This window comes from Thermobia domestica, chromosome 8 (assembly GCF_964235325.1).
Source record: "Thermobia domestica chromosome 8, izTheDome1.hap1.1, whole genome shotgun sequence".
NCBI lineage: Eukaryota > Metazoa > Arthropoda > Insecta > Zygentoma > Lepismatidae > Thermobia > Thermobia domestica.
The window spans coordinates 156,745,151-156,759,416 of record NC_137461.1 but is presented as its reverse complement, the minus strand read 5'-3'; the positions used below and the strand labels follow the sequence as shown (position 1 = coordinate 156,759,416).

The following is a 14,266-nucleotide window of genomic DNA, read 5'->3' as shown; positions in this document are numbered from 1 at the left end:
ACTGTAAAAGTTGAAGCTTAAATTAAACTAATTGTGCAAAATAAATGTTAGTTGCAGCATGCACACATTATGCTTGCTATATATATATATATATCATAAAATATTACTTAAAGTAAAATATTCCAAACAATAAATTGTTAATAGGAAAATAAATAAATGAAACTTAAACTTAGACAGTCTAAAACTTAGTCTTGCGCTGTTTTATCTAACGCAGTTACTATTGAGAAAGGTTGAAATACAAAACTGAAATAAATAAATAAACGTTCTATTTTAGTTAACTATTTTATTGGGAAAATGTTACTTTATCATTGTAGAGAATTCAAACATTCAAACTGATCTTTCAGAAAATTAACAAAAAAAAATCCTATTATGTAAGGAAAAGTTACTGACTCACTTACATCACACACTTTTAGAAACACAACACCTGTTTAATATTTTACGTTTTATTCTTTGCTAGTAGAATACTCCAAAATTACTCCAAAATTTTCTACAAGTTCTAATAGTGACTCAGATATCCACTAAAAGGGAATTCTCAATCCAAGTATCACATTCACAATCATTGTTGTTATCGAGAAACGGACTTGCCTATTATCGACTAACTTGATGAATATTACGATAAGATTAACTAATTGCTGAATACATACGAATACATAGATCTGGCTTCAGTCTTAGATGTCACTTATATTTTAATAACCCTCCAGAAAACAAATATGAAATCTAAAACGTACAAAAAACTAAATAATAAATAATAATTTGCTTTTAAATTGTGTTATTTTGGTCTCATTATTTATTTAATTGGTGCCAAAAATATAAAATTTATTTTCAATTTCATTTTTATCATTTTAGGCACATGAAAATGTCCCTGGTATGTGAAGAACTCAAGCAACTAAATAAATGTCATTGCATTGCATCAAATTTAGCTCGAAAAACCAATCAACTGCCTAATAAAATATAGCCTAATACCAAGGCACCTCTCCAATATTTCATAATGAATTTTCTGAACCAGAAGTTCAATCTACATTCAATGCCCGAAAACTGCCTTCCATTCCAAAGATGTCACTGTACGTTTTTATCTTTCCTTGTCTCTTGCTTTCATCTGTCGTTTTTCTTCCAAACTCTTGCAACCAATCTCTGTACTCCATAAGCTCATCACAAAATTCCTCTAGAAAGATGAAAATAATAAACCATTTACTTACAAAAATCGTAACTTACTAACCGATATTTTCTTCTGAAACTAATTGTCAATGATATTTAAAAATATATAAAGTTTGAAAATTTGAATGATATTATCGGGTTTTCCAGCCAGGTAAATAAAGTAGTATATGAACTTAAGTCAACACATGCGTATATTCAAAAGCATTAAGTCAAATATTGTGTCTGAATTACATTTTGGCAATGTACCATGATGTCAACATCTTGCAGGGTAGACGAGCATGTTGCAATTATTCTTACTCGCCTAATTAAAAGACATACTTTCATATTATCAACATTTTACATTTCTTAATTGCAACACCAGATCATAACATATGAATTCATTGTAAATTGAAGTATGTGTAACAACAATCTCGTGTGAATTGACTTTTGCATGGCATAGCCCCCTAGATGTCTTTTCTCCTTAAGAGCTGACGTAAATATACAGTAACTGAAAGATTGTTCTAGTAAACATAATTAAATTATTTACAATCGACAATGAAACATTTTTTTATTAAAACCTGTTACTAAATGAAAATATACAATTAAATTAAATTAAACGCATTCAATATAATGAAAAAATATTAATGGAATTCAAAAGTACGGGACATTAATAAAATTTTGTATAACCACATTTAAGACTTTCTCCATCTTCTACATATTTTACAAATTGATTTACTGTTCGATTTGAGAACGTCTTGTGTACAAGTATGTCATTATAATTACTTCAGTGATTCATTTTGTGAACAGTAAACAGCATTCGATTGTATAACAAATACCCAGACATCTTTTTAAATAAATGAAAGTAGGAATTTGTTGAAGTTACTTACCATTCAATATCTCCAATTTCCCAGCTTCTCCTCCGTACTCATTTGGAAGAATTTCTCTCGGTACCATCTTATAGATGTCACTGTAGTCATGACCGTGGATTGCAACCTTATCGAAATATATAAAAATAAAGAATTATTTCCAACAACATTTTTCAGCTACGTAATGCACTACATTCATTAAAGCAACAATTTAATTTACCTTACCATAAGAGCAAGTCAAATGCTCTTATTTTCCAACTACAAATCAAATATTAAACTTGTTATTTTTAAATGATAGTTGAATATTCATCAAAAGTTATATTAACATTATTTCTGTTTTTGATACTTATTTTATTAACGTTTCTTTATTTGTTTATTACAAGCACTATTCTAGATACAGTTGAGCGCCAGTTTACACTGGAATATCTAACAAATCTGGGAGATATGACAAAGGTATGTGTTGCGTGTTTGTGTGAAGGGAATTCGGAAATATAATTCTGAGAGTAGCGTTTCCGACTTTAGTTCACCATGTGTGAGTTTATAGAGATATTTGAGGTTACTGATTTTATGATGAGTGTCACGTAGTTGAACATTTAGTGTTTGTAATAGTTCGAATTTTCTTATTGGACGTGTGCTAGGTACTCTAAAGCGTACTATTTCAAGGATGAAATTTAGAACTGTGTTTAGCCAAGATGGATTTGTAGGAGCTGCCATTGTCCAGATAAGAAAACAATATTCCAATATAGGAGAAATGATTGTCTTGTAAAAAGTTGCTAGTGAAGAGATTTTCCGTAATTCTGTTAATCTGTACAGAAGTCCTAGAAGACGCATGGAATACTTAGTGATAGTGTTCATGTTTTCTGTGAAAGTTAGTTTTGTATCAAAAGTAATTTCAAGATCCTTAGAACTATTGACTGTCAGAATGGACAAACCATTTATGTTGTATGAAGTGTTTTGAAAGAACAGTTAGTATTCTTGCAACACAATTTCAGTTTCTCTTAGTCTCACAAAAGGAATTTTATTATCCATTTGAGTAAGTCCGATCCAAATATATTTGAGACTTCCTGCCAAGATTTGTTTTCATATCTCTCCACGTTTATGTGAATAGATAGTTTTTCAAGTAATCAGAAATTAAATCAAAGATAACTAAAGAACATACGAAATAATGATAGCATGTTGTCCCGAATAATAAGAAAAATGACTTTTATTTCCGTCTTTATACTCGGAGTACCTGGTTTTAGAATAGGCACAATATGAAGCTGTAAAAAAAATGTATATGTATTCTCTTTGGTAAAGTGGCATGAAGATGGCGTTGCTAGCCGTGGATGTACAGTGGTATCCAAAAAAAATAGCGTAAGTACGAAAAATGGGAAAACGTGGGAATACACGATGGGAACAGCGGCATACAGCCGTCATAGAACAGTGCGATCACAACGGACCTTGCCACATAGAAGAAAGCGTACTAAAGGTCATACAAGGGCTGCTGGAGGGATGGAAGAGAAATGCCCGAAGAGGAGCTAATAACAGCAGACCACACCACAGTCGATTGTAGAGTCATGTGCAAAGCAGACGTGTTGGCAATAGTGTTAGTGAGTCGTGAAGGGTTCAACATGCCACGAAGACCCACACTAGATCCTGTCTGACTGTCCATAATAATCGAACGGCTGGAAGCTGTGCAAGAACAAACGAAGGCGTTCAGAACACTGAAAGTACCACAATGTGTGATCTCACGGCTGTGGCACAGGTTTCAAACCACCAGCAACATCGCACGTACACCAATTCCGGATCGCCCAAGAGTCACAACCCCTCGACAGGACCGGTATCTGTCGATGTCTACACAGCAACTGTCATCAGAGCTTGCAGCTGCTACAGGAGCACGAGTTTCAAAACAAATGGTGTACCGGCGACTGCATGAGGTTGGTCTTTACTTAAGACGGCCCGTCGTGTGTGTCCCTCTCTCTTGTGTGCAAAGCAGAGCCCGCTTGAGGTGGAGCCAAGAACACAGACACTGGACCATGGAATAGTGGGGTCACGTTCTGTTCTCAGATGAGTTGCGATTCAGCTTGCAGTCAGATTTTCGACGGACACCGATATGGAGAGAACAGGGGACGCGCTACAACCCGAAGAACATCATTGAAAGGGACCAATTTGGTAGTCGGGGTGTGATGGTTTGGGCGGGCATCATGCCGAGTGGCCGTATTGACCTACACGTCTTTCAGAGTGAGACTTTGACTGGCCAGAGGTACCGTGATGAGGTGCTGGAACCGTATGTGAGACTGTTTCTGGGTTAAGTTGGACCATCATTCATATTTATGGATGACAACGCACGTTGCCATCGGGTAGGTGTGGTGGATGATTTTCTGAAGGAGGATGATATTCGACGCATGCTGCGGCCTGCACGGTCCCCAGACATAAATCCAATAGAACATGTCTAGGATGCATTGGGAAGGCAGATTGCAGCCCGACAGATCGCACCACGAACGATTCCGGACCTGTGTACTGCCCTTCGGGCGGAGTGGCCAAGGATACCGATGGACCTCATCAGCGAAGTGGTCAGAACCATGGAACGATGTTGTGCAGCCTGTGTAGCCGCGCGGGGGGACCACACACCTTATTGATGCTCTTGATCCACCACAAACTCATTTTTCTTCTCGCCACACATATTGGGTCAGTTTCAACTGTGGTGAGTTTTGTCAGATAAAGGTGTTGTGACTGTGTGTTGTGTGTTTTCCTCTTCCTTTGCACACTTTTTTTCACGCAGGTGTCCACGTTTTGGATGCCTATGATCAGTCAGGTATGTTTGGTCCATGTGGACTAGGATTATGCTATCTTTTTGGACACCAGTGTGTATATATAAATGTATACAGAGGATACACCATTTGAGGTAAGCCCCCATTGTAACTTCTATACTAATTGACGGTTAAAAGATTAAATTTGATACCAAGGAAACGCCAAGGGGAAAATTAGACTGATATACTCGGTCAACCCAACAAAAAATTGTATTTTTAAAAAATGAATTTACATCAGGTTATTACACATTTCAAATATAAATATAAAATGAAATCTTACAAAACCAAATTTAGGATAGACCGGGGCCAAACTTAAGAAAAAATGTCACTACGCACTTAATATGATCATCAGTACGCTGAATTTGCATTCACTTGCGAGTTCGTTAACAAAGGAAAGGTTGTGTGTGTCGTTAATCAACTGCTTTCTTATCAGTTGCTGTGAATATGAGACTGTTCTGAGCAAGGTGAGTTGCGATCCTTCATATTTTGGTCTGATATCAAATAGAGTCTGTATGATATAAGGTGCTGAACCTGTAAATGCATATATTTGTAAAGTTATTACCGTACGCATGAAACAGAACGTTTGCGCGTTATAACTGCCGTTTTTCGTGCTCTCCTCTGTCTCGTGTGAAATGAGTATGCTTCTAAGTAAACGTGTGCAAAACGGGGTTATTTGAGTCGAAAAATAGGGCTATTTGAGTCAATGGGGGCTATTTGAGTCAGGCGTAAACTTACCGGAATATCGTTAATTTCTGAATTTTAGTTTTGTATTTATGGTTCAGCCTGCCATATGATGCATGTATGTATAACAACACTCTTCATTTTCTTTTTAGATGGTACGAACATAGAAAGCAAAACATAAATACAAGAAGTGGAATAATGAAGACATATAGAAGGCCTTGCAAAGTGTAAGAAAAAGTGATTTGAGTTTATGTGGGGCTTCACAGCTCTGCAATTTTCCTTTTGAAACTATCTGAAGGAAAGTGCAGCTCGAAAGATCGAGACTAACTTGGGTGACAACTATGAAGCCATTCAAAGTACAAAACCGGAAGTCATAAGACACTCCACTGTACTGATAGAAGAACAAGAGGAAGTCGGGGTTGTGAATTATGAATCTCTCTTTAAAAGGACTAGGTTGCTCCCCTGAAACGATTCGTAAAGCTGTGCATCCATATATAAAAATAAATCAGACATCCGAATTAATCATTACGAAAGCCTAAGCGACCTTCAAGAGCTTGTGTGTCCGTTATTTTCCGTTATTTTCAATTCTTCAAATCCGTTACTCGGACAATTGGTTTCAACATAAAACCACCTGTACATATAACATGGATAAAATAGGATTTTCTCCTAACACCATCCAAAAAGGTCATTGCCAAGAAGGGAGAAAAGTGGTGGTTGCTCTCTCTAGCGTTGAGAATGAGGCGAGAATGTCACTGTGATAGTCGCTTGCAGCGCAGCTTGATGGTACATACCACGATTTATTATTTTTAAAGATCAGAGTATGAGAGAAGAATTCGTAAAGAATCTACCATCGGCTTCTTATGTTTCCTTATCAGATAGTGGTATGTTGATGAAGAGATGTTTGTTCACTGGTTTGAGTTTTTTCAGACAAACAGGGTTGAAGGAAAATGTTTGTTAATTTTAGACGGACATATTTCTTACTGTTCGCTAGAAGCTCTCGAATTTCGTGAACAACATGACAATGAACTTTTATGCTTGCCGTCTCGCACCGTTCATGTATTACCATCACTGGATAGAACAGTATTTAAATCCATGAAAACCGTTTACCATCAAGAAGCTACGAAGTATTTTCATGAAATCAGTCCATCAGAGCTTGGAAGGTCAAGTGATAATCGAATTACGAAAGGTAGTTTGGGGAAGATATTTAAGAATATTGGATAGAGCAGCAATTTCACCATATGCTGTAAACTGATTCAAATTCTTCTCACTCCTACAAATATAAATAAAATATCAAATGTATTTCTATGAAAAAGAAGCAAAGTAGACACCTACTTACTTCTCCTGAAAATGTCTAACAGTTTCGTACAAACGGAAGTTATGAATGGAAGACCTGGCAAAGCGAATAGCATCTAGAAGACAAAAATGTATAGACCTGTACTTCAAGTGTTGCCTATGCTGCACGTGATGATGATAGTGATTAGAATGAACCGGAGAACAGTGTACCATGCGGATTCTGTAAGGTGAAATATTTCTCTAAAGAATAAGTGAGCAAAGGATAATGGATTCGCTGCCAGCATTGTAAACAATGGTATCATATATGTTTTAGATTTTATGGGTGAAAACAGTATGTATGAGGCAAGTGCCTGCAAGTTACAAATATCTCGATAACTTTGATTGTCTCGTACTTCAGAAGTTCGAGAAATTAAGTGATTTCTCATAAGTTTATATACTTAAAAAAATCTAATTCACTTAGCTTCCTCTAGCCCAAGTTTTGATTTTCCTCTTACATACATTTAATATTGATTGATAAGACTACTAGTTAAAGTGGTTTCGAGCACAAATTTTGTTGTCATTTTTTTATTTTAAAAGTTAAATTTGAACTAAAGTTTTAGTTCTTAATGTGTATTTTTTTTCTATTTACCGAAAATTACTGTAGAAAATGTGAAACTATGTGAAGTTTCTTTTTGTATTATTCTTTCAGGAGTTCTCTTTTCCCCCTTCGGTTTTACAAGTGTTTACTTCAAAAAGAGTAAGTCAAACCACTATAAGATGAACCTATACATGTAAGGTATTATGTAACTGATAAGAAGATAAAAAGTTTTGTATTTTCAAAATGCTGAAGAAGGAGTTTCAGCTTATTCTTAATACCCTTTCCAAAAGAATTGCTTCACTTCTTTCCTTTTACCATGAATTACGTTTTTTTACAAATTATATAGAAAAAGGTATTATTTAAAAGTATGAATGAACGTTAAGGTGATTAATGTAAAACATGCTGATATAGCGAATGACCCAAATAGTCCCCTGAGAAACCCAAATAGTCCCGTAATTTTTATTAGTTTCGAATTCTGCAATTTTTATTTTAAATTTATTTCTGAATTTCCGTGATATAACATCTTTTATTCTTTAATGTGTTGTAATGTAATAATGTACGTAGATTATGGCCTAATTACACTAGTCAACAGTGAAAATGTAACTGGAATAAAATAGATTTTTGTTAGCTATATCGACCACGCTGATAACGAAAACGACAATGGAAAACTGGAATTAGCTTTCGTTTCTAAGTTAAAGGTGTGTGTGCATTGAATTATATTTATTATATTTTATTAGCATTCATTGTCAATCCCTTCTCATATAGTTTTCATATCCCGCTGGTTGTAAACAATATGATTAAGTTCCCTGCAGGCAACAATAGCTGTGTGTATTTTTTCGCTACTTTTAGCCCGGGCTTGTAGCAACAAAGGGGTTGGGAAAGGAGAAGGGAAGGGAGGAGTGGAGCATGTTTCAGTCTGTTCTGTAGTTTCTGTCTGTTACAAGCTGTGTTGTGTTCTTCTGCTGGAACAACGTGTTATTGAAGTGTAGTTAGTGCGTGTGGTCATTGTAATTCCTGTGATTCAATATCCCCAGCAAATGCGTAAACAGTGCTACTATTGCGGACAGGCTACATTGAAATCGCAAAGGAGGCCAATAACGCCACATATTAGGAAAGCAGACAGACTGTACTTTGGCTGTGAAATCGGGACCAGGACAAGTCCTGGGTTCCTCATGTATGTTGCATACCTTGTGTCTCGAGTCTTCATTAGTGGTTAAACCGTAAAAGATCTTCCATGGGCTTTGTTATACCCATGATCTGCCGAGAACCATCAAACCATGTGGATGATAGTTACTTTTGTATGACAACTCCACTAACACATGGTTTTTCCAAGAAGAAAACTCTTCCTTGATATACCCTAACATACGTCCGTCGGCCATTCGACCAGTGCCTCACGAAGATGGACTGTCTGTTCCTGTTCCACCTGATTGTAATAGTAACGAGGGCGGTAGTGAAACTAGTGCTGCACCATCACCTTCAAAACCCTGTTCTTCGAAAGATCCTGATTTTGTGTGTAACGATGAGTGTACAGAGAATCACAAAATAACACAGTGTGAATTTAATGACCTAGTGAGAGATCTGGAATTGCCGAAAGATAAAACTGAACTGTTGGCGTCAAGACTACAACAGTGGAATTGCCTTGATAAGGCGGAAAATGTGACTGCATTCCGTAACCGCCATATGTCATTCCTTCCATTTTTCGAAAGTGAAATGAACATGGTATTTTGTAGTAATGTAGAGGGACTAATGGCAGATATGGGCATTGACTATAAAAGTGATGAGTGGAGGTTGTTAATCGATTCCTCCAAAATAAGTCTCAAATGCGTTCTCCTGCATAATGACAACACGCTACCATCGATTCCGATTGGATATGCACCTTACATAAAAGGAACATATGATAACATGAAACAATTGTTATTGCGATTGAGTTATGACAAGTTTAAATGGCAGATTTCCGGCGATCTGAAAGTCATAGGCATATTGCTTGGGCTACAACAGGGCTACACCAAATAATGTTGCTTCCTGTGCCTCTGGGATAGCCGCGCCAAAGCTCTTCATTATAAAAAGAAATTTTAGCCTAAGCGTCAATCATTTGAACCAGAACCTTACAATGGTATGCACGAAGCACTTATCGAATCCAAGAACATAATTCTCCCTGCTCTTCATGTAAAACTGAGCGTAATGCAAAACTTTGTTAAGGCCATGCACAAAACTGGGGAAGTATTTCTCTATTTGCGCGAGAAATTTCCACGTCTTAGTGAGGCGAAAATAGAAGAGGGGATCTTTGTGCGTCCTTAGATGCGTAAACTGTACAAAGATGAGCATTTTAACACCATCCTGACAGGTGATGCAAAGTTAGCATGGGATGCCTTTGTTCAAGTATTAACAAACTTTTTTGGAAATAAGAGGACAGAAAACAATAAGGATCTTGTGGCAAATCTTCTGCACTGTTACGATAGACTGGGGTGTAACATGTCCTTAAAATTACATTTCTTAGATTCCCGCTTGGACTTCTTTCCTGACAACTGTGGTGCTGTAAGCGACGAGCACGGGGAACGCTTTCCCCAGCCAATTTCGGAAGTGGAAATGAGATACCAGGGGAAGTGGAATGATCAATGTTGGCCGATTATTGTTGGACACTAATCAGGGAATCACCAGCAGAAAACTACAAACGCCAGGCAAGGCGGTTGCGCCTTCAGTGACCTTCCTCCCAGGGATAACAAGGAAAATACACGGATAAGCTTATATAGGCAATAACGTAAAATTATGATAACTTCAAAACGAGAGCTAATCTTGCATTTTCATTAACATTTTCCTTATCAGCACACCCGAAAACACAAAGATTAATGTTCTCAGTTACAGAAAAAAGTAAACTTTTGTTGGCTAGTGTTATTTAAACTGTAAAGTACGTCTTTTTTTTTGGGGGGGGGGAATTTTGAGTTTTCTCTTAGTATACTCAAATAGCCCCGGTCTCCCTTAATGTTCAGTGTTGGCAACAAGAGATGCTACAGTACAACAAACGTAATCTTTGGAATACTCTACAGCAGTAATCAGAGCCGTAGCTAGATATTTCGGCGCCCGGGGCGAAGTAGAATTCAGCGCCCCTACACTCACTTTACCAATCATTATATATATATATATATATATATATATATATATATATATATATATATATATATATATATAAGAAAAGCAGCTTTTGTTGTTACGCTACGCTGAATTTTTATTAATCTTCTTACCATTACAACCTTTTCCAAATAAGAGCTGTTTTCGAGAGTCTTATTTTGGACTTTTTGTTAAGCTTGACAAAACTACCTTTGGTTGTATACAAATTCACTAGGAGAACAGTTATGGAAAGTTACTACTATTTACAACGTTTCATACTATTGATAAGAAATGAAATTTCAATACATTAAAAACTATGTGCTTTTAAATTGTTCCAAATGGGTGACAGTATTAATTTCCAGTAATAATTGTAAACTTTTTAATTTTATTCTGTATGTGACCACATCAATAGTATGTTAATTTCGATCTCTTAACGGTAAAAAATATTTTGTGAAATGTAATGGAAATTCAGGAGCCTTCTTTGTGAATTTCTAAATATTGATCGATGGAAGTGAAGAATATGTTCAAGGTTTGTACTTCAAATCCAAAATATGTATGAAATTATAGTAATTACTTAATTTCTTAATGAATGAAAGTTCCGAATTTAAGGTACTTATTATTAATTAACATATTAAAATACACTAACACGCACATATATGAAGAATGTGTGTACTTATGTTTTGTATGTATGTAGATAGATAAAAACACACACGCATACACAAAATAATGTGGTGCCGATATAAAAAGTTGATGAAAAATGACCTCAATAAATTCCTCCAAATTGGAAGCATTTGATATGTCAATGGAATTTTAAAATAAATCATTGGTAGTGATTAGTGTCTGAAAAAAAAGTCGAACTTCGTTGGGCTAAGTTCTGATCCCTTAAGCCCTTATTCTACAACTGCTTGAAGTTCGAAAATGTTATTGTTTCCCTCGTTTACTTTTATTTTTAATATTCCCGCGCAAACAGCAGCTTGAATGTGTCTCTTCATTCTTGTCACTTTCATACCTTCATTCTCACCGTCGCACAGTGGGGCCAATCCAGGCAATTCTTAGCAAAAACTCGAAAAATGAAATAAAAGATTGACTGGATATAATTTGTTATAATGAAACCTTAATAGTGTACACATAAAATAGTGTGCAGGGAAAGAAGTGATAGCAGTTTACACTTAACTCATGGAACGTGTAAACTTGGTTATCCACCGAAGCCGGAGAGGCGCTGCTTAGTGACAGAAGATAGGAAATTGACTTTGCATGCGACTATTCCGTGTAGATATTAAGTGGCTGGTAAACATGGTGACACGACCCACATGTATGTATCGTTTTGTATATTTAGAATGTTGATGTGATGTGTAGTCAATAATCATATTTGGAATGATGTTAATATCATTATCATATCCCTATGGTAATCCCCTACTTAATATCGTATTTGGAAAATGCTGTGGTACTGAAAGCATATAAACTGTACTCAAACGATAGAATGGCATTTTAGTAGAAAATATGGCATAATAATGTTATGTCTGTGATTTTTTAATATATCGTAGCGGAAACATTGTTCTTACTGTATGCAAAGAGAAAACCTGCACATATTTGCACTTTTGGGAAATATAGCGCATGAAAATGTTTGAGGAAAACCGCATTTTGGATGCAATGCTGCTTTTGAATTGAGCTGGGATGAATGTGAGTGCAAGTGTTAGGTTATAAGACGTGTGATCCCCATGCACGTAGTGATAAAGTTGAATATAGATCGATTCTGGGAATTTTGCCGGCAACCTACTTGGTGCTTCGCCCCTTAGGACCCATCTTGTTTCCAATATCTAGTCATATTTCTCTGGCATTCGCCAACAGAACTAAACTCTAGTCAAACATATGTGATTAATGGTGGCGATATTTTGAAACGTCAATGTTTGCTAAACAATCTATGGACCATAAGGTAGAACCATATTTAAAATGGTGTTGATCAATTCAGTATTGTGTTTTTTTTGTGATGCGATGCTTGCACAGAAGTGACATTGGAATCAACTGTAATGAGCCTCCGCTCGCTCCAACTCAGAGTGTTCCAATCAAGCCATGAAATCGGCTCACGGAATGCACGATGCAATATATAAAACAAGCTGAACAGGTTACTGATGCTTATAAATCATAATATGTTTAATATATCCGATAATATATTCGTATCGAGAACTTGCGATGAGATAATTTTTATGTATTGAAGCGTCCTTGCATCTTCATTGTCATAACGAATCCTCCACAACTTTGAAATAATTTTGAGAAGCAAGAACTTTTCTTCAATTTTATTACTCTTCAGCTGTAAAAAGAATAAGTACACTTTTTCCTTTCATGCGTAAGAATGTAAGCCAATCGTAAATTGCCAAATCAAAGCATATTGCCCACGCGTTTGTTTATGCCAATCATATAATCTGTTATACTATTTAGGCGCAAATATAAGGAATATTTCCTCTTATGATGTAAAACTCTATGTTTTTGATAAAATAATGTCGAAATAACATTATTGTAGCCACTGCACACACCAAACTAATTGGTTTTCTTTCAATTTTCTGCTTCATATTGCGAATTCTTATTTTTGCCAAGAATTCAGTGCTTTTGCGCCAGTGTGCGTCGTGATTAATCGGATTGGGTAGAAAAAAATGAAATGAAATCTTTGATTTTTACGTCCTACGGTTATGCCGGTTAGACTCAAGGAGACGGTGATGATGAGTAACGAATAAAATGGTGAAATGAAGAAAGGGGAGGAAACGGGAGACCCCAAGAAAACACACGCACTGCGGCCCCCAGGGGTAGAAAAACGTTTTGAACTAAGCAAGCTCATCACTGTCAAAACGCCGAACACGACTTTGCTCGTTTCTGATTTTGAAAATGCTCCTGCGTACACTATAAGTCATTACTCGGCACCTTGTATATCACATGTCATTAAGAAATCATCTATAAGTCATTAAGTAATAAGTAAAAACTTGTTGTGACTTATTTAAACTTTTGGATTGCGAGCGAAGCGAGCAAGAAAATTTTTAAGAAATCTACGTATTTCATTGATAACCGACAGCAATATTGATCTAATAGGGCGCCAATACTTTCTGGGGGCGACTTGTCTCTTATTCATGTCCAACACAACTTTTTCTTTCTCCTTGCTCATCCGGCGCCCCCTTGCTATCAGCGCCCGGGGCGGGCGCCCCGCTGGCCCCCCCTTAGCTACGGCTCTGGCAGTAATAAAGTAACTGGGAAGGACAGAGCAATGTACATTCAAAGCAACTTCGGATGTGTCGGAAACTGCGCTCCTGATATGCTGCACTTCGAATAAATAGGAACATAGTTACAGAAAACTTTAAAATTTGACTTCTCATAAGTGTATTATTTCAAAAAAGTGTTTAGATAAGTTTCATATCCGAGGAGTTATGATCTCCAATAGACTAAAGAATCACAATGCCGTTTACAGCAACTTGATATATCCTATAACAAAATACTTTGGATAGGTTAATAATTACCTGTACCTTGGGCAGAAAGTGCTCATACATATGCACTATACTTCATAGAATGTTAATTTAATAATAACAGAAGAAGAATGTTTTTAAGATATGTAAGATATTATTATGGGATAGTTGTTGCTATGTACATGTTTATGGATACCGAGTCAGCAAGTTTGTGTGCTTGACAGTGTTAAGGAAAATATATTATAAAGTATATCAACTAATAAACCATTTTTAGCACTGTTTATCGACGTTATCATTCTTATATAAAAGGTGAGAACGATAGTATATAATTATTAAAGATTACTACCACTCGAGATTTGTATATCATATTTTGTC

The 14,266-nt window shown here is 36.1% G+C and overlaps 1 protein-coding gene across 1 annotated transcript in view; it reads right to left on the bottom strand.

The window, feature by feature from the left end:
- Positions 1-632: 632 nt before the first annotated feature.
- Positions 633-14,266, bottom strand: part of LOC145691877 (uncharacterized) — a 28,194-nt gene continuing 14,560 nt past the window's right edge. Inside the window, exons 2-3 of the mRNA XM_081767188.1 lie at positions 2,022-2,127; positions 633-1,162 (exon numbers count right to left, since the gene is read on the bottom strand). Of these exons, the coding sequence (XP_081623314.1) occupies positions 1,011-1,162; positions 2,022-2,127 (258 nt within the window). The 3' untranslated portion in view covers positions 633-1,010. The remainder of the gene's footprint in view (positions 1,163-2,021; positions 2,128-14,266) is intronic.